This window comes from Amblyomma mixtum, chromosome 2 (genome assembly GCF_055824585.1).
Source record: "Amblyomma mixtum isolate Tamu chromosome 2, ASM5582458v1, whole genome shotgun sequence".
NCBI classification, from domain to species: Eukaryota; Metazoa; Arthropoda; class Arachnida; order Ixodida; family Ixodidae; genus Amblyomma; species Amblyomma mixtum.
Genome location: NC_143013.1, coordinates 186,485,046 through 186,507,111, shown reverse-complemented (window position 1 = coordinate 186,507,111; position 22,066 = coordinate 186,485,046). Strand labels below are relative to the sequence as shown.

The window sequence follows — 22,066 nt, the reverse complement described above, 5'->3', positions numbered from 1 at the left end:
AATAGAAAATGACGCTATGAGGTACCACCGCGACTAGGCTGAGCATGCTTGTCGTATTTTATCGTATCGTGTGGAAATCGCATACAGCCGCGTGGTTTCGATTTATGTTTTTCGTGCTAAAAAAACATCCCCAAGCACTAAGGTTTACTATAAGAAAGAGTACGAAGAACACGTGCAATGTTATGGTTTTCGTCCAGGGTAGCCGGCGATGAGCGCTACTTTCCTCTCATTTATGGCGATTATATAAGACAAAGGAGCGCAGACATTGCTTGCCATGCGTTCCCGTTTAGAGATCGAAACATTATCGGACAGTTTTAAAATTAGACGCGTAATTCTTTTTCTCAAATCTTTTTTCTCAGCTCACGCAGGCGTTACTCTGTTGCTATTATATCATCTTGGGCTACAGGAACAAGTACGGCGGTATTCGAGGTGAGCGGTTCTTTTCAGCAATGTCGTACTTTCCATGCGGGGAAAAAAAGCAGAGTAAGAAAAGTCATGCTTTTTATGCGGCTGGAGGTTCCTAATTTTCACATTTAAATCCATTACTTACTTATCACGCATGACGTAAGAAGTAATCTGAAAAAAAAATTACTGATGATTCACTGAAACTTCTTTCCCCCTTTCTTTCAGAATACATGCTGTACTTCGACGTTTACTTCGGTACGGAATGCTTTCTAAACAGCTGTACAGGGGTCATACTATTCAGCGGCATGCAAAAGGTTCGTGGCTTTCGCTGGAGCCTGCTATGTTGATCTGCATTGCCGAAATTACACCTTTTTCAGATTTACAAGGTAGCGCTACTGATCTGGTCCTTAAGGCCAATCCACAAGTGAGCTTGGCCAGGGTTTTTCGTAAGCATCATCACTTGTGGGGTTTACAATAGGGAGATAAATACGTTCTCCTCCGATTAACCGCGGCTGACACAGTTCAAGCCGCGCGACCCCACCCCGTGGTCGCGTACGCTACCGAGCGCACGCCGACTACGGCGGGCCTTGCACTGCGGGAACAAAGGAACGACACATTGGCTGACACAAGGCATTTATTGCTACAAGAACAATGACACCAGCTGCCAACAAAATACACTGAGGAATCGAGGACGTCCGACTCACTAGCACGGTTACGAGCGAATGTTCGCCCACTTAGGGCAAGAGAAAAACTCTGAGGCCGGACGGGACGGGTTGGTGGGAGCATGTTCCGACCACAAGGCCGCCCGCCGGCGAAGAGCGGAGCCTTGCGCGAGAACGTCCGCGCGCTTTCCCGGGGCCGAGCAGAAGAGGAGCGTCTCTCCACTCGGGCGCGCAGCAAACACGCCATCCGTGGCGCTCATGTCGCTGCGATGCCAGCGCCCTCCCCTGTTAGTTAAAGTAACACAACTAAGGGGGGTGCATTGCGGGGAAGCTAACCAAGAGGAACGAGTTGAGGGTGCATTGCGGGAAAGCGAACCACAGGGGACAAGTGCGTCCCCACACACTGCAGTCTGCTTTCCGTCGCTCTGTTCGTTTCACTCCTTTCACTAACATGTGTAAAGACCTGGGTCTGAAAGAATGAAAGGTAGGAAAAGGAGCTGGAACTAGGAGTTCCTCATGACGGGAGCTTGCCATCCGTATCAAGAAGTCAAGGGTATGATTTTAAACTCTGCCTTAGCTCGGGACCGCAGTTCCGATTGGAATTCTAATCTGGTCAGCGACGGTCGCGCGAACGTCTAGGTTGTCCCGCACTCATAGAGTTCTCCACCTGAATGCAAGAAATGTTAAGTGCTCTTACAAGATTGGGCTGTTTTTCCTATTCTTTGCGTACCAGAGCAAAAGTAAAGAGAACAGCTCGCCTCAGCAATTTAGCAAAGTGTGTGTTGTTCATTACAGTTCAAAAAAGCGCTCTTGCCCGATACAGAGGCGCAATTCAGTAAACACACCTTTGTTAGTGCGTAAAACCGATCACAAATTCTCGTGTCCTTTTCGTGTGTGTATCGTAGTGAAGATATTTTTACCAAAGTATGAAGCATCTCGGAAAAAGCGTTACAAATATCAAAGCAGCGCTCGCTTCAGAGCCGCAGGCGGTCCAAATTGACCCGGAGAATTCTATTACTGCATCCGTCTTGCCCCAGATGCAGGAGCGGGGCGTTAAATTGCTTGTACCATTAGCATCTCATGAAGCATTTCGGCACCAAACATTTTATTCAACGTGCTTAACTTGCTGACATTGCTACACCCAGCTTGTCCTGGACAATGTTTTATAGCTGCTGCCTCGCATTAAATAACTTAAAACAAAATCAAAGAACATTTTACACATCACCAGTCTGAGTCCTCAGCCTTACTAGCCGTGTATTTTAACAGGAGCCGCGTTATCAAACTGGGTCCACTCATTCTCTGCAGTCTGAACGCAGCCAGTTCAGGTCGTTTTTAGAGCTATTATAAAACTGCGGAAGTACAGGTTGTGAGTGGAATTTGTTTAAATAAATATTCTCTCCTTCACTTGTCTTGGACATGTATATTTGGCGGAAAATACGAGCGGCTGCTTGAGCTGACGCACTCCGGCCATTGAGATTAAAAGGACAAGCAAGATATCGTCACAATATTTGCCGACTTTGCCGACTATATTTGCCGATTTTGCCGACTATATTTGCCGATTTTGCCCATATTTTCCTTCCGTGAAGCAAAGGTTCCGTATCGAACCCGAAACGTCAGTTCTGCTGTATTTTACTTCTGTCATTGAGGCTGTTATATGTATTTTTCACACTACGCTAGATCACTGTGACACCTTCACAGGCTTTCTAAGCAGCCTTTGCCGAGACTGGTCTATTTTAGACAAGGTTTCTGCATGAAGTCCGAAAGGTCGATTGTTTTTTTTGTTTGACTTTATTTGGTGACGGTAATATGAATTTTTGAAGAAATAGTTTGAGTGAAACCTCATAGATTCACCAGAACTTCCTTTATGCATTCACTGAGCAAGTTAAACCTCCGGTATCTTATGGAGCCCACATCACCAATCCTTTTTACTCAACAATACACGTCAGTGTAGAATTGCATCAGGAGTTGAAATGATTGCGCGAGTACTCTCAGAATTCCAAATTTCGGCGCGCACTGGAAGAGAACGCACGCCTTGCAGCGTATCGCAGGCACAGAATGAGCCGATCTTGGTATAAATCTGCGCTAATAAATAATTGTCAAGAGAAGCGCAAGGCTTGGTGAGCAAAACAAAGCGGGACAGGCGAACCACACACGGCCTGTTGAGACGTCCTCTTTCGGCGACTCGCTGGGTTTTTGTACCTTTGAATCCCCTTTCCTGATCCATACATTGTTTTGTTATTTCCTTCCTTGCTCTTCGAATAAAAAATGTTACCTGCGCTTTCTATTGTAATGTTTAATCTGATTTGTTCTGTGTACAATATTTTTTCTAAGAGAACACAATAATAAGAAGACACGGGGGACAAATTAAAGTTGACCTGTTTCAAAAGATTACCGCATTCTAGAGACAAATACGCTGCCTTCTTGGAAAAGCTACCGTTTTATCAACCGGGAAAGGGAGAAAATTGAGACGCGAGTGTAACATCACCTGCCCGTTTCGCAAGTAAACTGCTGTGTGTCGGCACATTTTTCTTCACGGATGCCAGGGCATTCGCTGCAGCGCGACTCACTCTAAAAAGCGATTGAAGGAGTCCTTCGAAGCGTAGATATCAGGAATTCGCATCCAAATAACGCAACACCACAGAAGGACGAGAAAGACCGCATACATATGTGTGTCATGTTACCCACACGCCCAAATTACCACTTTATTAGCTTAAATCGAATGAAGGTAAGATTTTTCACGCAATTAGCTCATCAATAAAAACGTCGATTGCTGCTGGCCTAATTTTATCTTTGGACGAAAGGGCCATAGAAGTGATTTTTAAAGAGAACTAAAACCGGGTGGATGTGTCCTTACTGTGTCTCAAGACTTTTGGTCAACAATCACAGTGTACCCTTTCCCAATAATTCCGCCGTAGTTAGGACTCAATGGGGTAGTTTGAAGAAATAAAATGCAACTAAAGCGCCTCATAAAAGAATGTTGGAAACAGCAGCCCTTCTACCAGGCCACAGGTAAGGCGAGAGCAAACGTATTGCGCGCCTCCGAAAGATGCGATGTGTCGTCTCTTCAATGTATTTTCCAGATTGTCGATCGCGCCGCGGGGCTCCGTTAAACAGTACATCAGGCTCTACTATAGGCGCCTGTACAGCGGACTGTTTTGTAGTCTTGATTCGAAAACGGTAGTTTAATGCGGGTTACTAATGACCATATCACGTCTCTCTCTCACTCTCTCATAGTTTCGAATACCGAAAGAAGAGCTCGCCGAAAATCCTACGTGCCACTGTATTACCAAGTTTGTTGAGGTAAGTAAAATTCAAACACTGGATTTTCAATTTCCATTGGCTGCAGTTCACGAGTCATGTCTATAGATTTAATGGCAGTCCCTGCTCCACGAATTGCTAGTCTGGCGGAGCGTGCTACTTCTTAATAGGTGTGCCGCAATCATATATGACACCACTAGTGCAGCAGCTTGCAATAATGTCGGGTATTCTTTAGTGTTTGTTTAATACAGCGGCTTATATTTTAGGCATTCCATTTAAAGGTATGAAATTAATGCCGAACGGCTTGAACGACTACACGCTAACAACGAAATGAACCCCAGCCTTTAGCTTCGGCCCGTATCCAGTTAATCGAGAAGTGAATAATTGAATGTGCATTTGCGCTGCTGCACGTGACCTCACATACAAAGGAAGCAATTGACTTGAATGGTAACTTATTAGTTTTATGGCTTGGGTAAATGACACGTAGGAGTGGTCATTGCCGTGAAAAGTTATACAGCGGTCGTCTTGATGGGCTGTGCTTAGCCGCTTGTTCCGAGCTTCTCAACTGTCTTCTTTGTGCCTCTGCCTGCATGTACAGGAGCCACTGGAGTCACTACGGCTTTTCATCGCTTGGGCAGTAGTGGCCGCCGTCCTGTGCTTTTGCGGCAGTGTGACCCTCGCCTGTGTACTGAAATGGGGAGACATCGTGCGTACCTCTTTTCTTCCTCAGTCGATCATGAAATGAAATGACGCAATGACCACGCTGATAGCCCGATGATGGCTGCCAGCGCATAAGCTATGAATCTCTTGTTGGGAGAGTACTGTTCTAGCTGTTAGACTCAACTATTTCGTGCCGCGCATGTTCCTAAACGAAAGCATGGAAGGAAGGTCAATTTTATGCCAACAGCAACGCGCCTGAGTGTTGGAACTGAAAAGTACAAGCATGCGATAATGTCTTCGGAGTCTCAACGCATGCACGTGAGCTCAAGTCTGAAAGTCATAAGCTGATTACCAAGTGCGCATACTTTAGGGTAAAACTAATCGCGACAATGTAAAAAAAATGAATAGCTGCACAATGATTTAGTGGCTATTTCTCATTCTATGAAATGATTGGCAAGAAAAACCTAAGAACATAAATACAAGGAGTACGCCTAAAAGTCCATCAAATCTACATTCATCGTTTTTTTTCTGGATGTTCTCGCAGAAGATTATAAATTGTTATTTATCGTGTTACAGCCCAGCTACAACCTCAAAGATGACAACGTTTTGAGAAAACATGACAAACTCCGGGTAAGGCTACTTGATGCTTTGCAGTGTTTTTGCGATGATGACGTTGTCTTTTAAAGAGTCAGGTGTGATGAACAATGTGCGGTCCAGTTCAACCCGCCCGTAGCGCGCTATGATTTGTATTTATTTTCATTTCACAGGACACATCCATCTTTTCCTATGTCGTTTTCTACTTTATATACGCCGTTTTCAAGGTGAGTAATATGCATCTTGTGGGGTTACTGGTACGGTTCGGACCCTGAACTCAGGGCCAACGCCACTCCGCTAGCTCGACCACACCTGTGGCCGCGAAGAACAACACCTCCGAGGAATAAGCCCGTAGGCAAGAGCATTAATTGGGATCTCCCAATGTCTTTCCTCGGTCGCGCGCAGGCAGCAGCGGCAGGCAACAGGCACAGGACACAGGCATAGGAGACAGGCACAGAGGAGTTCAGGTCACCTGGGCCGCCGCTGGTGCCGCGTCCGCTCTCTCTCAGGGCTCGCTGTCAACTCTCCTCCATCCGACTGTCCCGTGGGCGCGGCCCGCGCGGCCGCCGAAACCGAGAGCGGTGGGCAAGGAGGGCTGCCCACGTGACGACGCGTAGAGCGGGCGCCTCCCCTCCGCTTCCTCGCTTCCTCCGCCGCTGCGCCTAGTCAGGGGCCGCCAGGGGAAGAGCCGCGGTAGGCCACGAGAGAGAGAAGGGTGCATCCGGCGGGCGAGGGGCAACGTGGATCCCCACAATCTTTACCTGTAAATGCTATTGGGCTTCAAAATTTCTCGTCGAGAGAAAGGTTTTTCGAAGGCATTTGAATTTAACCTTGCTGACGCCTGCCGCTGCCTCACAATCTCTTCAAAAGGCCAAACTTCCGTATGCAAAGCAATAAAATAGAGCACAGGCATTATTATCAGTGAAGTGTTGCGCACTTGTTCACCAAGAGATGGCGCTCATACATTCAAAGCTTAGCGTCAAACTTTCTTAAGCATCTGTGTGGGTCGCCACTGAAGAGCAGCAGCACAATGCACGATTTGGTTGCGGGATTGCGCTATTAGCGCTGAACAAGCTTTCTACTAGGAAAGTAGCATCACCGTCGCAATCAGTGTATTGCATGGAAAAATTGATGTGTTCACGTGCCGACAAAAGTAGCGTTACCCAAATGGCACCATGAAAGAACAGTACACGACAAAAACGCATGCGTCAAAATAGCACACCAAAAACAGCGCAAAGACAAAACAGCGCAGAGAAAGAACGACGCACTGACAAAACAGCACGCCGGAAAAACGGCGCAGCGACAAAACAGTGCAACAAAAAACAGCACTGCGACAGAACAGCGCATGGAAAAAACAGCACGATGACAAAAAAGCGGAGTGCTGCAGCGCTGCAGCGCTGCTGCAGCGCTGCTGCAGCGCTGCTGCAGCGCTGCTGCAGCGCTGCTGGAGGGGTGAACTACCACAGCCATTACCGCAAACGGTAAATCACAACGCATATGCAGCGATATTTGAGCGTTTAATCGTTTTTAATTGTACAGCATCCTAACTGCGATTATTTGCAAATGAGCGAAATGTTGAATGTGCAATTTTCTGTCATCCAGAAAAAAGAAACTAATGTTCTCTTGAGGAGAAGCGCCGCGGGCTTGTTATAACTGCTGTTGTTATAAACTCTCCTTTGATGGTCATTATGGCACGAAAAGTCGAAATAGTAGAGCTAGTCTGCTAGAATATGTAGAACACCTTAAACTCCAATATCATTCATCTCACGGCGGATCGAAAATGCCCGTTCAGACTTCAAAGTTCGTTCAGTGCAGATAACAGCATCGGTTAGTTGACAGTAGGCGGATACTTGGCCTAGTTGCTCAGTCGCTATAGTGTGTGATTGCTCGGTACAAGGTCGCGCGAGTGAATCCCGGCCTCAAAGGCACATTTCGTTCGAGGCGAAATTCAATTTAGGTTTGTGCGTAGTGTGATATTACAAGGCGTAAAGAGTTCCTTGGCGGTTGTAATCGATCCAGAGCCATCCACCACGCTACCTCGTAGCCCATGTCCAGCTACAGGACGCTATGGGTCAAAGGCACAGTGCTTAAGCGAAGTCGCCAGCAAGTTATTGACACATAAAGATGGCTTTTTCGGAATTGTAATGCCACCGAAAGCGGAGGTTACAAAAGAGATGAATTAATTGATCTAATCATCTCGGCAACTATCTTATGACGCTAAACTTATGCTGCTTTCTCTTTCGAAGGAAAAGCCATGTTTTGTGTATGTGTGATGGACGGATGGGCGTTAAGAGCGTTTCTGCTGACACGGTGTGTTGGCGAGTGCCAATATGCTCATTGTTTTTTCTGTATATTGATCTAGCTAATCTACCAATGTAGAAGCTTGGGCGAGTTCGTGGGAATTGATTTTTCAACAGCGCGAAAAAGACATGGACATAGGGAAGAGAAGACACGCGAGCGCTGTTATTACTTTTTAGCATGCGAGCCTATGACTTAGCACCTATGACATACAAATGCTATTCATATATGACTCCTTCTAAATGAAAAACAAATTTCGCTTACTTTTAAGCAATCATAATTTCTAATTATGATCTTGTATCTTTAAGTCACTTCCCTGTTGTAGAGCGAGCGATCTTCTAATCGTTTGTTTCCTGACGCCAACTGAAGATTCATTTACGTTACCTTCGCCATCACCAAACAATAGAGAATTAGAGTGACTGTACCTCTATCCACGTCCGGATGGATACTGCCACACCCTGAAGAAATAAAATGCCACACACATGTAGCGCATGTGTCATCATGTCGGTTGAAAATCTTCCCTCAGTTTTGCGTTCTAAAACACGCTGATTTTGCTTGAAATAGCATGATGCTGCTACTTGAGTTATCATAGGACTGTTGCTTCCTGAATTGACTTGTACATTTTCTGCGCAGGTACAATGATTGCTTTTTTCGGAATTAAAATAATCGACCTTTGACGTGCCTTCATTACCTGCCGTTCTAACCTCTTTATTTTCCCGTTCTGGTATACATTGTGATACATAAAGTCATGTACATTGTGATTGATGATATTTGCGCTTATACAATTTGTTCTGAAGTTTAAGCATTAAGCCGTATCATTCTCTGAAGTCCACATTTTTTAAGCTAAAGTGAGTGTACTTTTTATGTATTAAATGTATATTTTTATGTATTTCTAACGTATTCTAATGTATTTAATGGGTATTTTTAGTATATTTCTAATGCATTACAAATATGCTAAGCGGGCAAAAATTACTTTCACGTATATTAAGGGCACAGGGTAAGCCCTATACTTCCCATGCATTTTAGGCCATGTTGAGGTACATGATTCTCGCCAACTAATAGGTGTACCCTGGTAATATATATATATCATTTTGTTCCAAATTTTGCGCTCTTTTTACTGAACTAGAATAATTGAAATATGTTGAAAATTTAATTTTTAATCAAATTTCTACCTGTAGTACATAAATTTCGGCTTTCTTTTCACATTTGAAAATTCATAACGAAAAAACTACTGAGTGAAATTGCTTAATTCTAGTTCAGTAGTTGCCAACACTTATGTAGATGGTTTAGAAAGAAAATCAGCTGTCTGTCTTGAAAGACGTTGGAAATAATGGTACCTTTGTAAGCAAAAACACTGTTTTGAGATAATTGAGCCTAAAGTGAAAAAAGATGTGAAAAACAATTTTTTAATCGCACAAACACATTCATAGCCATTGTTTTAATAGCCCCCTACTTCGTAGTCACTGTCGCAGTCAATTTGTTTGCGTTTGGGCTGGTCATTTTGCTTGCCGGGCCTTTTTTGTCAGCTGTCGTGTTGCTCGGTCCGCAAAGTACATACGTTTGTGGTCAGCTTCCCTCAGCCACTTGATGGTGTTGCACCCTGGGTTCAATCCACACGCCTTCAAAACGTTGGCCCGTGCGATGCTACCATCATTAAATAAAAGAACAGCGTCCAGTGCTGCCATCCTTAGCGTCTGAATCCTAACAAACGCGCGCTTTGTCAGAATTTCGGTGAACTCAACCGTTTCACCGCACTGTCTACACACAGAACTCTGTGTAATTGCAGCACAAATGCCGTCCATGTCCATTAAGGTATATTGGCTGCTGCTGTGCAGCAGATCCTCTTCCTGGAAGCACACAGAAAATCTTGAAAGCTTCGATATCGAGGAGCTGGCGCGTTTGGCGTTCGGCGTCTCATTAGGTCGTGGACATCCTTTGATTTTTCACGGTGAGTGTAACGGTTGCCGTGAAATTGAGGCCTGCCGAAGGCCTTCTTTGCTCAAGGCATATCATCTTATCAACAACCAACGCCGGCACAAAGTACAATACTCATCGGAAGGGAAAGCACTCGTACGCAGCTGCATGAAAGTTGCAGAAACGTGGAAAAAACGTGCGCAGCGTCTCAGGATTATCTTGGCTAATAAAGACACCTGAATAATAGTTGGCAAACTATTTTTTATATGTAGCTGATTTCAGACAAGCTTTCAAATCAGGTGGTGGACTTTTTGGTTGAAAAAATTGCCGACAAATGCGGAGGGTATCCGGAAAGGGAGCGTGGCCGCTGACTACTTGGTTTCGGAAAAACCGGTTTTCAGCCCGAAATATGGCTTTTTGAGAAAAGTGCGATCATTGAACATGTGTAGAAAGAATTGAACTTCTCAAATAGCAAAAGAAAAAAAAACTTTTTTTTTCTAATTTTACCTTACCCTGTGCCCTTAAATAACGTTCAATATATTATTCGTAGCATACTTAGAAAGCATTCGTATAGCAGTTTAAGCATAGGGACAAAAAAATGTGAAATAAATATGAAATTAATACAATATGTTTGAAATGCATTTTAAGCACATCCACTTTTTCGCTAAGGGGCCCTACATTCTTACTGGGTATATTACCAGTCTTTTCCTGTCAATCTGAATAAATGCTTCTCCAACAAATACTTACATACTTTAACTCTCCTCTGTTTTTGTCCAATTCTCTAAGGCATTCTGCATGCAGTATTTCACTTTGCGCTTCGAGAAGATGAAACGATGCACGGGCCGTGATCCCTTGTACTGCCTAATTTGTGGTTTCTCCGTGCGCATCTGATGCTGACCTGCGTACAGCTCTGTTCTTTTTTTTTGCGAGACCGAACTTCTGCGATTCCTAAAAGCAAGTCCTTACCCAATTATTCCTTTTCAAATACCTATCTGGGCTTCAAACCTATTGTACTATGATAATACTATATGCTTTATTATCACGGTATCTGTTGATACTTTCGCAGTAGTAGGATCTCCATGGTTTTTATTGTTAATCTCTCCTTCATTTGCCCATGCCTTGAGGAGCTCGTATTGTTACCTTGGGTATCTGGTGGCCTTGTAAAGCAAGCACATCAGTGGTAGTTTGTTGGGTATCATTAAGACTGACTTCTTGACGCTAAAGTAATGCTTAGAGCGTTGCCTTCATCTCCATAAGTACTAACCAGTCTGTAAGTCTCCGTAGCTATCAGCTAATATCACAGTATCGTCACCATAGATTAAACTATGCATTAAATGATAATTTTACCAAATTTGTGCTAGGTATTATAGCCTATATGTTACTTTCTTATACCTTTTTTCCATATTTATGATATGAATCAAGAACAATAGCCGTAAAAACGGCCGTAAAATTCGTTAGTGCGCTCGAAAGTGGAATACGCCTCCTTGATATGGAATCCAAATCAAACATACTTGGTAGCAAAACTAGAGTCCTTACGAAATAAAGCCGCCCGGTTTATATTCCAGAACTAGAACTATTGGCGAACATCGAGTGTAACAGAAATAAAAAAAGACCTGCACTTTCCTTTGCTCGAAAGACGGAGAATGTTTTCACTTCTATCGTTTTTTCACAAGATATATCATAGTCATTCTTCCTTTGCTATGTGCCATATCACACCGGCCCGTCACATTTTTCCACGATTTGATCACGAATTGAAAGTAGAAAATATCTTTGCCCGAACCAATCTCTTTTTTCACTCGCCTCTCCTCCTCGCCATCCGTCAGTGGAATCAGCTCCCTCGCACCGTTGCATCTCTCAAAGATCACGACAAATCTGAAGTCTTTCTGACACGCTACCTCGAGTTGAAGTGTTGACCGTTCCATATTGTGTATGTATTGTGAAAAACCGCAGTCAGATGAACATGTATGTTTACAGTGGTTTATGTGTATTTCGTTATGGTGTACGCAGCTGCTACCTTTGTAGTCATTGCAGTTTTTATACTGTTTCATTTTTTTTCACTGTTATTTCCCTCTCTATGTAATGCCCACACGGGCCCTTAGGGTATTTGAATAAAAAAAAAACAGGCCACTCTGCCTTAATAATTTGTGTGGCTCATCTTTTGTCTCGCTCTTTGTTTTTTTCCATTTAGTTTGCGCTCATATCATGACTGGTACATTCATTTTCCGGCACGCTGCACAGGGGCTTCCTATTATGTCGTCGCGGTTGCGCCGATCTCCAGGAAGGCTATATATTGACGTCCATTGTAACGTGATAGCGTTAAGGCTCCCGTTTTGTAGAAAATCTTGCGTGGTCTGCGCCGACATTGTGCAGAAAATTTCCCCGGAGAAGAACCTGGGTGGGGCGCCTAGGTCACATAACCTTGAGGCGTGATCACACCCTAGTCACCGGATTGTGCGCAAACTGACAAGTATGGCACGTGGCAGTTAAATTAATGATTGGTCGCGAGAGGTTGTTTGAGAAGAGCTACCTGTAACGTACAAGCCGCACCGGTGGCTGCAACTGCCATCGCAGGGCAGTGACGCATTGCTTAACCAATGCATCATTGCGCAAGAAGTGCTATGAGGACTCCCAGGGGTCTATGAATGTCCGGAATAAAAATTACTCATATCGATTCACTGTCACCAACGAGAACCAACCCGTGGGAACGACTAACCTCAAGCCGGACCTCGTTCTGGCGCGAGGAGAGTCGGCGATTGTCATTGACGTCACTTGCCCCTTTGACATTCGCAAAACTGCTTTCGATGCGGCACGGGAGAACAAAGTCGTAAAGTACGAGCCCGTTAGCCAGTACCTGCTGCGAAAATTCCAGCGGGTCAACATCGAGGCAGTCGTTGTTGGAGCGCTCGGCTCTTGGGACCCCAACAACGACAAAGTGATGAGTCGTCTTTGAACCCATTTAGGCTATCGCGTCATACCCTTAAGGCGGAAGCTTAATTGTCTTCTCCAATTTTCCCGCGCTTGCTAGTTTTATTATTTTTGCGTAAGCAACAAGAGGCTAGCATGTAAGCGCCGACATCTCAACTCGTTGTGAAGTTTCTTCAGTATCTTATTGATTTTAATTCATGCCGGCATTTTTTTTATCTTACTGCCTGCCTGAAAGTAATTGGCGTTTTCTTAATCAAAACACAGGGTTTCATGTAGGCCTTACTTCAGTTACCCTTATGAACCAAATTCGGCTTACTCTGTCGCCAGCTGTGAGGAATTTCGTTCCGTGATATGATTTTTTCAAATGCTTTTAAGAGCACTTTCTTAACATTTGGACCAAGTTCATGACATAGTTCTTTCGGAATTTCCTATATCTATGCTGTAATGCATTCAGAACTATTAGCCCCCGCATATTTCCAGTAAGGTTTGCTGAAATCTAAACTCAGTTCGGATATATTGTCTTCTCCTGCTTCTTTATTCCGGGTAACTGCCCTACTTTCGCTCCAAAGTGATTGAGCTATAACTGATCTAGCCTATTGCAACGTGTAGTTCTCCTCTAGACAATTTCTGCCAACATCTTCATCTTTTCCTACTTTCTTAGATTTATGTTGCCAAAAAAAATGCTGCTGTGGATTCATAATTTTTTTTTGCGCACTCTAAGTTGTATTGCGAAATTTAATAGCCACGCAGTGGTCACTTGAAAGTTTTATTTTAACCTGGATGAAGATCTGTAGTACCAGTTTGTTTCGTCGAGATGTTTTCCATTTACGAAAGTCTCCGTCTTCCTTTTTTATCTGAACCTTCTCGAAGCCATCTGCGTTCGTTCCATGGCCTCCACAATTACCCTGTACCGCTAGCTTCACCGCTTCTTTTTTCGTTTCCATACATTTTACTTTTTTACTCGTTTATTTTCGTTTGGATGAGCAGTTCGAATTGATTGCAATTCCACATCTCAAAAAGGCGCTCTTCTAATTCTTCTTGAGTGTCTGCTGATATTTCAGCTATTTGTTGGTCCTATTAAAAAGTTTTTTTCTTGTGTTTCACGCACTTCCCTTTTGAACAGCTGTCCCATCCGCAGGGTAACATACAGATTTGTGTTCAGTTCCCAAACAGTGGCCACCCTCTTCGTCTATTTCGGTTATTGTGAGCTTGCTGTGAATATCTGGCGACATACAATAGTAGTCCAGGTTCTATAGCCTGTTTCAAAATTCCCACCTGAATTGTGCTTCCCACTTTGGTTCTCTACCGACTGCATGGTATGCTGCTCACAGAACTCTTCCATATCTGTCTGCATATCGGTCCAGATTCTCGATGTGGCGCTTCATATTCTTTTAGAGAATCATCTCTGCAACGTGTTTTATATCATCATTGAGACATTTTGCTTTCTATTCCATGCAAATCAATCTTGTCGTTAAATGCACTATCCCTAGTTATCTTCATTATCCAGCAATTGTCCCTTACACGCGAACATTCTGTTCGCAAGTTGAATTTATTCTTCACCGGCTCACCTCTCGATGCATCAGCGTACCAATCGCTCCCAATTTCTCCCTGGTTGTTGATATGCTGCGCCCTTCCTAAACACAACGATCAACATACGGTGGGTCTTCGAAACCCCGTAGATGTATCTTTCACAGACATTATGTGCCTGTTGGTTCCATTTTTCATTAGCTGTAGTTCGATTTCTAATAATTTCACTCTCTTTCTGACTTTCACAAGGTTATATAACTGATCATCTTATAAAATTAATTGTTTTTTCGCTCTGATATTTTCTCTGAGTTGTTTTTTTTACCTTTCGGTCGTAATTAGACTCTCTTCTTCACTGTCATTTACGAGTATTCCGACGCCCGGATTTTTAATGGGCGCCCTAAAAAGACTCATGCTTGGCCCGCGAAACACGAGCCTGCCTTTACTCCCGTCTTTTTATTGAAATTGCGATTCTGTCATGTCCACAACATTTGCGGGTGCCGTGTTCTCGCAGTGCCCTGTTTATGTGTACGGTTTCGAAGCTGTTATTAGATACGAAATTGCATACCGTCCGATTCACAGATATAATGTGACTCGCCACTTCCTTGATCCAACCTCGTACCTCAGGCTCATTGCAGACTACGCTCCCCACCCGCGGTACTATTTCTCTCATATCATCTACTTCCTATGCCAAGCACTGAACTACTCAAGCTTCCTGTTTGTTCAATAGGTCATTTAGTTTTGCCACCATCACAAATAGCTAACGCCCTGCAACCTTTTCCTACAATTCACTTTACGTTTCTTGCAGCACGACATTTGCCTTCCGCCTTGAGAAAGTGCAGATGCCTACGCACCTATATGGCTCCTGCCTACTCTGCCCTTCTCTCCTAGCTTCCTTTCTCTGTTTGCTCTTATCACTAAGCTCTTTTGTCCTGTCCCCCTAATGGCTCGGATCGTGACCTCCTTTGTCAGCTTTACATTGTTCCCTCCCTCACTACTGCTTTGCGACTGCTTAGTCACTAGCTGGGAACGTTCCTGTTCCCGCCTCCCTGACCTACTTCTTTTTCTCGCTGGTCAAACCAGAGCAGGTCCCATCCACAGGTCCAGCGCTCTCATGACCACCATTGTCATCTTCGATGATGGTAGCGGCCATTTTTTTTCTTTGGCAAACCGTTTTATAATATTTTATTATTCTGCCATCTGAAACTCCACCTGCCTTTTTAAATCGTCCAATCGTGACGCTAGTGTTGCCTTATCTTCTCCAGTCGAGCACTAAACACTCAACACGTGCACATGAAACCCGCTCTTTTCGTTTGCTTTCCTGAACCAAACCTCGTTTCTTACAAGTTCACCAAGACGTCACAGGCTTACTTTCTAACTTGGTTTCCTAACATGCTAACTTGCTTTATAACTTGCTTTCCTGAACTATGTTTTCCCCACCTGGTTACTGATGATCCTAATGATCACATATGTATAGACTCAAACACCACATGAAAACATGTGGTCAAATGAATTTGGCCCACTGTAGGCGTTCAGTCTCACCTTGAAATGAATAACTAACTTTCGGCTTTCAAATTTTTTTTTTTAATTCACGCAAAAACTACACTACGACACTCAGAAACTGAAATTAAGACGCGCGAACATGCGCGCATATTTCAAGCTGATGTTTTTGGTAACCTAGTCACTGCAACAAAACACTGATTTGTGCTCCCAGGGCCGCATTGAGCCACACCATAACTGACAATTAAAATAATGAAAAGAACAAATCAATGTAAGGCTCTGACGCTCTCCCCCTGCCGTCATTCTGCGTGGTCGCAGCCACCTCATGAGCCTCGGGCAATTCTCAGCGCCCCTATTGGACTGAAGCTGATTAGGGCGTCTTCCGGAAACCCGGCGGACGGGGAAGATACTTACCCTTCTGCGCCCCACGGTACAAAGAGCGGTGAGAAACGCATATCCCGCCAACAAACCTGCACCAACCACCGCCATCCAAACACCCACCAGAAGGCATGCACGCACCTACTGAAGCTTTCACCTACCAGATGCCACTCAGCAGCGGACGGACAAAGCCACGGAAAAGTCGAATAGCCAGAAATCAGCGAAGAAGGCGATTAATGTAAAAGCGATATCTACTGCCAATACTGTTGACGCATCTTTGTTGCAGCACTTAATATGATTGTCTGTGCATGTATTTACTCTTGGATTTTAGCGCCTGGAAGCATTTGTAGATTTACAAGCGGCAGTTAATATAGCCGTTTCAGGTTCTAGGCCCAACAAAAACACGATTATTCTTGGCGCTATGACGAAGCAAATTCTGATAATCCCGTAGTTCACTGAAAAACAGCGAGGCTGTGAAGCACTCATATTCACATCCGCCAAAGTTGTCACTCTACCCCGGACGTGCAATGTGACCTTCTCGGTGATTATCATGTTTGCTGTACCACTGCTGTTATTATGCTACAAAGGCCAGTATAAAGCCTAACAGAAATTGGGAGGGTACATAAGCTCCATCGGAGGGCTATGGTGCGATGGCTTTGATGGCTCCCTTCAGCGGTGCGGAGTCCTCGATGCGTATCTCGTTGCTGACAAGGCCACAGGTCTTTATTTTATTGGGTATCTAATCACTTTTTACTAGTTATTTACCATAAGGTAGATAAGACCAACCTTTCACCAAGTTAATGAACCTTCCTCAGCGGTAGAGGGGTAGCACACCTGGCTCACTTCCGAACTGGCAGCAGTTCTGGTTCGCGCTCGAAGGTTTTTATTTTCAGCGAAGTTCTGTTTGTTTTTTCTTCAGAGGCGCTACGTAATTTTGGTCGCAAGACTTCACGACCCTGTAGGCCCATGAGGAATTGGGAATAACGTCATCACAGTAGTACTGTGCAATCGTTGCCGCGGCTATTTGAATTACCCACGCGAGGTCGCCTGGTTGTGATTTGATGAGCCTCTTAATCGATCCCGATTTCCTCGGCATGTCAGCGCCAAATACGGCTGTTTCTCCGCTTAATGGCAACAATAACGCTATCGCGTTAAACGCTGGGCTTAAAAATTACTGGCGGGATTCTCGGAAACAAACGTGCGCACTGTCACAGAAATTGGTTATCAGGAGAATAAAGACTTAGGCGGAAGCGATTCTGTCAGCACAATACAATAACCGAAAATCAAGGATATCCCTTTGTCAATTCCCATATTTAGGAGAAAGTGAGCGCTGGCCATAGTTGGAGACGTGAGTAAGACTAGGCTGTTTCCGCTGTGGGTTGTTTGCGTTGTGCGCCAGTTCTTGGTGATATCCAGAAATACTGAAGAAGTGCATTTCTCTAACGCGAGGTTGTTCATGAATGCGTTTTTTTTTCATTTATCTTAAGACTCGCCTTAAAAATCAGTATATCCGCACATCCTTCCTCGCTACGCTTGTAGTTTTCTGCTATCGTCATAAACTCATACCACTGGTTTTTTATGGCAGTCAACTGTTCGGTTCGAGCGCAGGACCAACTTCAATTGCAAGATACTGCTACGAATCGGAAGCTTTGACTTCTCCCATCGATATGTTCATAACAGTATTTTATGATATTCCACAGACACTTAATAAAAAAGAGACGTTGAAGACAGATGGACTTGCTTCTCGTATTTGTGCGTCGTTGCGGGTAAATAGACGACGGGGCCATTATTCATGAACGCTGCCGCAGGAGCAACTGTGTGCAGGAAAGGTCACTCCATTGTCGCGGCTTTTCCAGCAAGAAATGGGCATTCCAGAAAGGAATCGCGGTGCGCCGATTTGCATCCGTATACATAAGGGGCATTCACGTGGCGTCACGAGCGTCAGTTTGTGGTCCAACGCGCAGCTTTAACATGCACGGCGGACCAGAATATGATCATCCTTCCGGATTCACCGGCGGCCTTTCACAGCCTTCCATATGCCAGAAAATGGCGGCCACTGTTACAACAATGGATACTCAGTATGGCGTACCTGCATGTAGTTTTTGCTGAACTGTGAACTATTTAAAATGCTCTTTCGCACAGGTTAAATGCAAAAGATGTAACAAACGGATAATAAGCAATGACAACAATAGGATTAGTCATAATAATATCATTTAATATTAGCCGCCGCTGTGGCTTAGTGGTTATGGAACCGGCTGCCGACCGTATACTACGCGATGTCAGTGCATGTAAAAAAACCCACATGGCCGAAATTTCCGGACCCCTTCACTACGGCGACCCTCATAGCCTAAGTCGCTTTGGGACCTTAAACCCCCATAAACCACATATCATAACTTAACGCTATTGCAAAGCAGGAAGGTGAGAATTGGCTAGGGGTCACTTGGCTTTCGCACTAGATATTTCGCGAAGTTCCTACATTCCTTTCAAATCGTCTCTCAAAACTCCATGGCACTCAAATGCGAGCTGTGCTTTACAATAAGGAGTCAGGGCTGCAATTGTAAAAACTTTCCAGCGTTGTCCTGTGTACTTGTCCTGCTTGCGAACGCGTCCTTTCCGCTGGTTTTTCACTTACCATCACCAACTGGCCCAACCACCTACGCTTCATCAATACTTTGCACGAAAGAACGCTGTGGGACTCTGCGAACCATTGGTGGTTTTGTGGGTTAGGGATATCACAGTTATAAAAATGCTGAACGTCGGAATGTCAAGAGCACATTTTTATTTCTAAGATCCTTTCGACGTGTGGGGTGATTTGATGCACAAGGTGCTGCTGGCAGTACTGTTCCAACACACTATGGTGCGAAGTGTTTGGAAATCTTAACGAAATGTATTATAATTATTACTATAGGCTTTACAAGAGCTTCGCAATGTGGCTATGTGGTGCCGGCTTCTTGTTTCTCTGAATTGCATGCTCTTGTATGGCTTGGCTGTTCTCGCGTTTAGGTACTGCGCAGTAGGTATTCAAAGAAACACGAATCAGATAAGTTGTGACTATGAAAAAAGAAAAAGCACTTGTTCACTATTAAGGAACCTAGACAATTTATTTACAATACTTTTATTTAGGTTTTATTTACCTACACTTTTATTTGGGTTCTAGTTAACACTTGTCATAGCAAGACTGCGAGCAATGACTTTGATCCCCGGAAGCGAACTGCAGAATTGTCGATTACGCAGACAGCGATTCCTTGAAGGCGAGCGGTGCCTTCAAGTGTACACGAATGTGTACGCACGCGTGGTATGCAGTCTCCTCGGTTGCCCCTTTTCAAAATGTATGTGTCAGTGAGCATTGAAAATAGCCATTTTAAAAGGACGACACTTCTCGCAATATCAGGGCAAGGCTTCTAACAAGTGATTATTGAAGCAAACAACACGGTATCAGGCGAAGACGACACTTTGCTAAAAGCGCTTTACATCGTACTTACTGAGAGGTACGTACAAATTGCGGTAGCGCATCCCCACTATAGCAGGACAAAATTCAAGAATGTAGCGACTTTTGCCGGTCGAAGAACCCCTTCGAGCCAAGGCATCGGCCGGTGCACATGACCCTGCTACTGTGACAAAGCAAGGAACGGTAGATTAAAGGGGATAGTGCCTTCCTTCTATGGTCGGGGATAGACCCCGTTTTCCATTGTGGCGCCGCCCCAGCATTGTCACGCTAGCAGCGTCGTGAGAATCGCCCGACGCCATTGCATGGAAAGCCGCTGCGTTCTTGAATTGCATCGGACTGTAGGTAGCAGCCCATCTTTCATCTTATTCGAAGCGCAGGCGCTGCTTATCTTCTGTCAAAAATTGCGTACTTTGTGTCTTTCACCATTTCTCTGTTTTTATCGCTTTCTTCGAAAAGCTACCAGCACCCCATTTCTAGAGTACAGTAGTCACTTCCTACGTGAAGTTCTCCCTAAACTTAATAGTACAACAAACGTCCGTATTACTCAAGGAACTTCCATGGTACGGTTTTTAAAATGCAGAAAATTTTGTTGCAGCACTTACTGCCGCCATTACATTCATGTGACACTGCCTCCTCACAAACACTCATTATCGTCGCCAATGTTACACTCAGGCGTGCGACAATTGTAGGGACCAGGCATCGGCTCCTGTGAATGGTTCGCGTTGACCAGTGGACTATTTGCTCTTCACATGCAAGGGATCATGAAACGTCTCGTCTTCCTTCACCTTTCTGGCTACTCCAGTTCCCTGAAGGCTGACACATATGAGCTTTCAGCTGCTACTTAGACCTCATCTGGCCTTCAGTAGTGAGCACGCGACCTTGAGCTACTGGTGCTGCACCACTATGTTTGTTATGACTACTCAAGATATAATGCTACCGTTGTAACAGCGCCTCTAGAAAGTTGCGTAACATTACATGGTCTGCGAGCTCATTCTCTCAGCATCAAGGATTCGTATCATCGGAGAGCGTGCTGCCTTGGTGTGCTTCGGGTCTTTATGTCATATCTATCAGGATGCAAACAGCCGGTTTACTGCTCTGAGGCAGAGATAACAATATGAACTAATCCCCAGCGCCCAGCCGTGCACCATTTGCGAGGCCACAGTCTATCGCCTGAATTCAAATAGGAAAAATATATTTGTATTCTTTGCGGATGGAAGAACTTATCACTCCGTCCGTCTTTGAATGCGGCGTTGACTTCTCATGGGAATAGATTTTTCAAGTAGTATATTTCGAACACAGAAAGGAATGGCTCGAAATCAAAGTGGAAATCCTAATCAGTTGCGGAAGAAATTTGACTACTAATTATAGTATCGTTACTTGAAAACTGACGAAGCAGGTTTAAGAATGCAGAAACGCTGCTAACTTTCAGGGAAAGGACTGGCTGCTTCTCTATTTGATTTACATTTAGATAAAAGAGACCGCTTAAATGACACTAATTCACAAGTATGTCCAGCTCTACAGCTACGATACCCGCTTCCTACGGTAGGTTTTGACGTCATACTTTATTTGGGTTATTATTTTGCTGGGCATAGGAGTGAACCAACTGCGTCGCTACATACCTGTGCTTAAAGTCAGAACAGCTTCAACTTTCCAAGAGGTATAGCTATTCTCCGCACTGGCCAGTGACGTTACACATATTGCTTTCCTTTGGCTAGAGTACAAGCCCATCACAGCTCCAACTTTTCACCACATCTGCCACGTATAGTCGGGGACAAAGGTCTCTGGATCACGCGTTCCTCAAACGAAGCCGATAGCTCTGCTATTAGAAGGCGGCTGGAGACTACACTTGTGGAGAAGAAGGAACGAAGTTTCGACTTTCGCCTCCACAAGTGCGGTCTCCAGTCGCCAGCTAATTGCGCAGCTTTCGGCTTCGTTTGAAGAACACATGGTCCGGAGACTTTTGCCCCCGACTGTACACTATCACCATTCAATTAGAGTAAGCGTGTGGTCAATGCTGACACTGTGCAGGCTCTGGTGCTGATCGTGCTGTGCAAGTTCTACTGCCACCACCTACGGAAGGTGAAGAACGGCCAGCCGCTGTACACGCCCTACGACCATGGAGCCCACCGGGACCACCACCGCGTATTCGCACCCGCACCGCGTCCCGAACGGAGCGCCGCCATCGGGAGCCGCTTCCCGGCAGCCAGCGTCAGCGCCGACACCTCGGTGGCCACAGTGAAGCGACCCTCGACCAGCCTAGTTCCGCGTTCTCAATGACCGAGGCACCACGTGTCTGGCCTTCAGGCCGTTGCCGCTCTAATTTTCATGTGTGGAAGGCATACACTAAGCAGATGCAACTACGAAGAATTGTCTTTCCGATGGCATAAAGTCACATTTCACTTCGTCTATGTGCTTGTATCATGCACCACTGTTTCAACCTGTCACTAAACTCGCACAGAAATTGTAGGCCTCAGTCGCCCACAAGCACGCTCAAGAAAAT

General features: G+C 44.7%; 1 protein-coding gene across 1 annotated transcript in view; it reads left to right on the top strand.

Annotated features, from left to right (window-relative positions):
* Positions 1-21,843, top strand: part of LOC149361834 (uncharacterized) — a 30,024-nt gene extending 8,181 nt beyond the window's left edge. Inside the window, exons 2-8 of the mRNA XM_089569600.1 lie at positions 360-429; positions 631-719; positions 4,302-4,367; positions 4,924-5,031; positions 5,562-5,615; positions 5,753-5,806; positions 21,595-21,843. Of these exons, the coding sequence (XP_089425726.1) occupies positions 360-429; positions 631-719; positions 4,302-4,367; positions 4,924-5,031; positions 5,562-5,615; positions 5,753-5,806; positions 21,595-21,843 (690 nt within the window). The remainder of the gene's footprint in view (positions 1-359; positions 430-630; positions 720-4,301; positions 4,368-4,923; positions 5,032-5,561; positions 5,616-5,752; positions 5,807-21,594) is intronic.
* Positions 21,844-22,066: the final 223 nt, after the last annotated feature.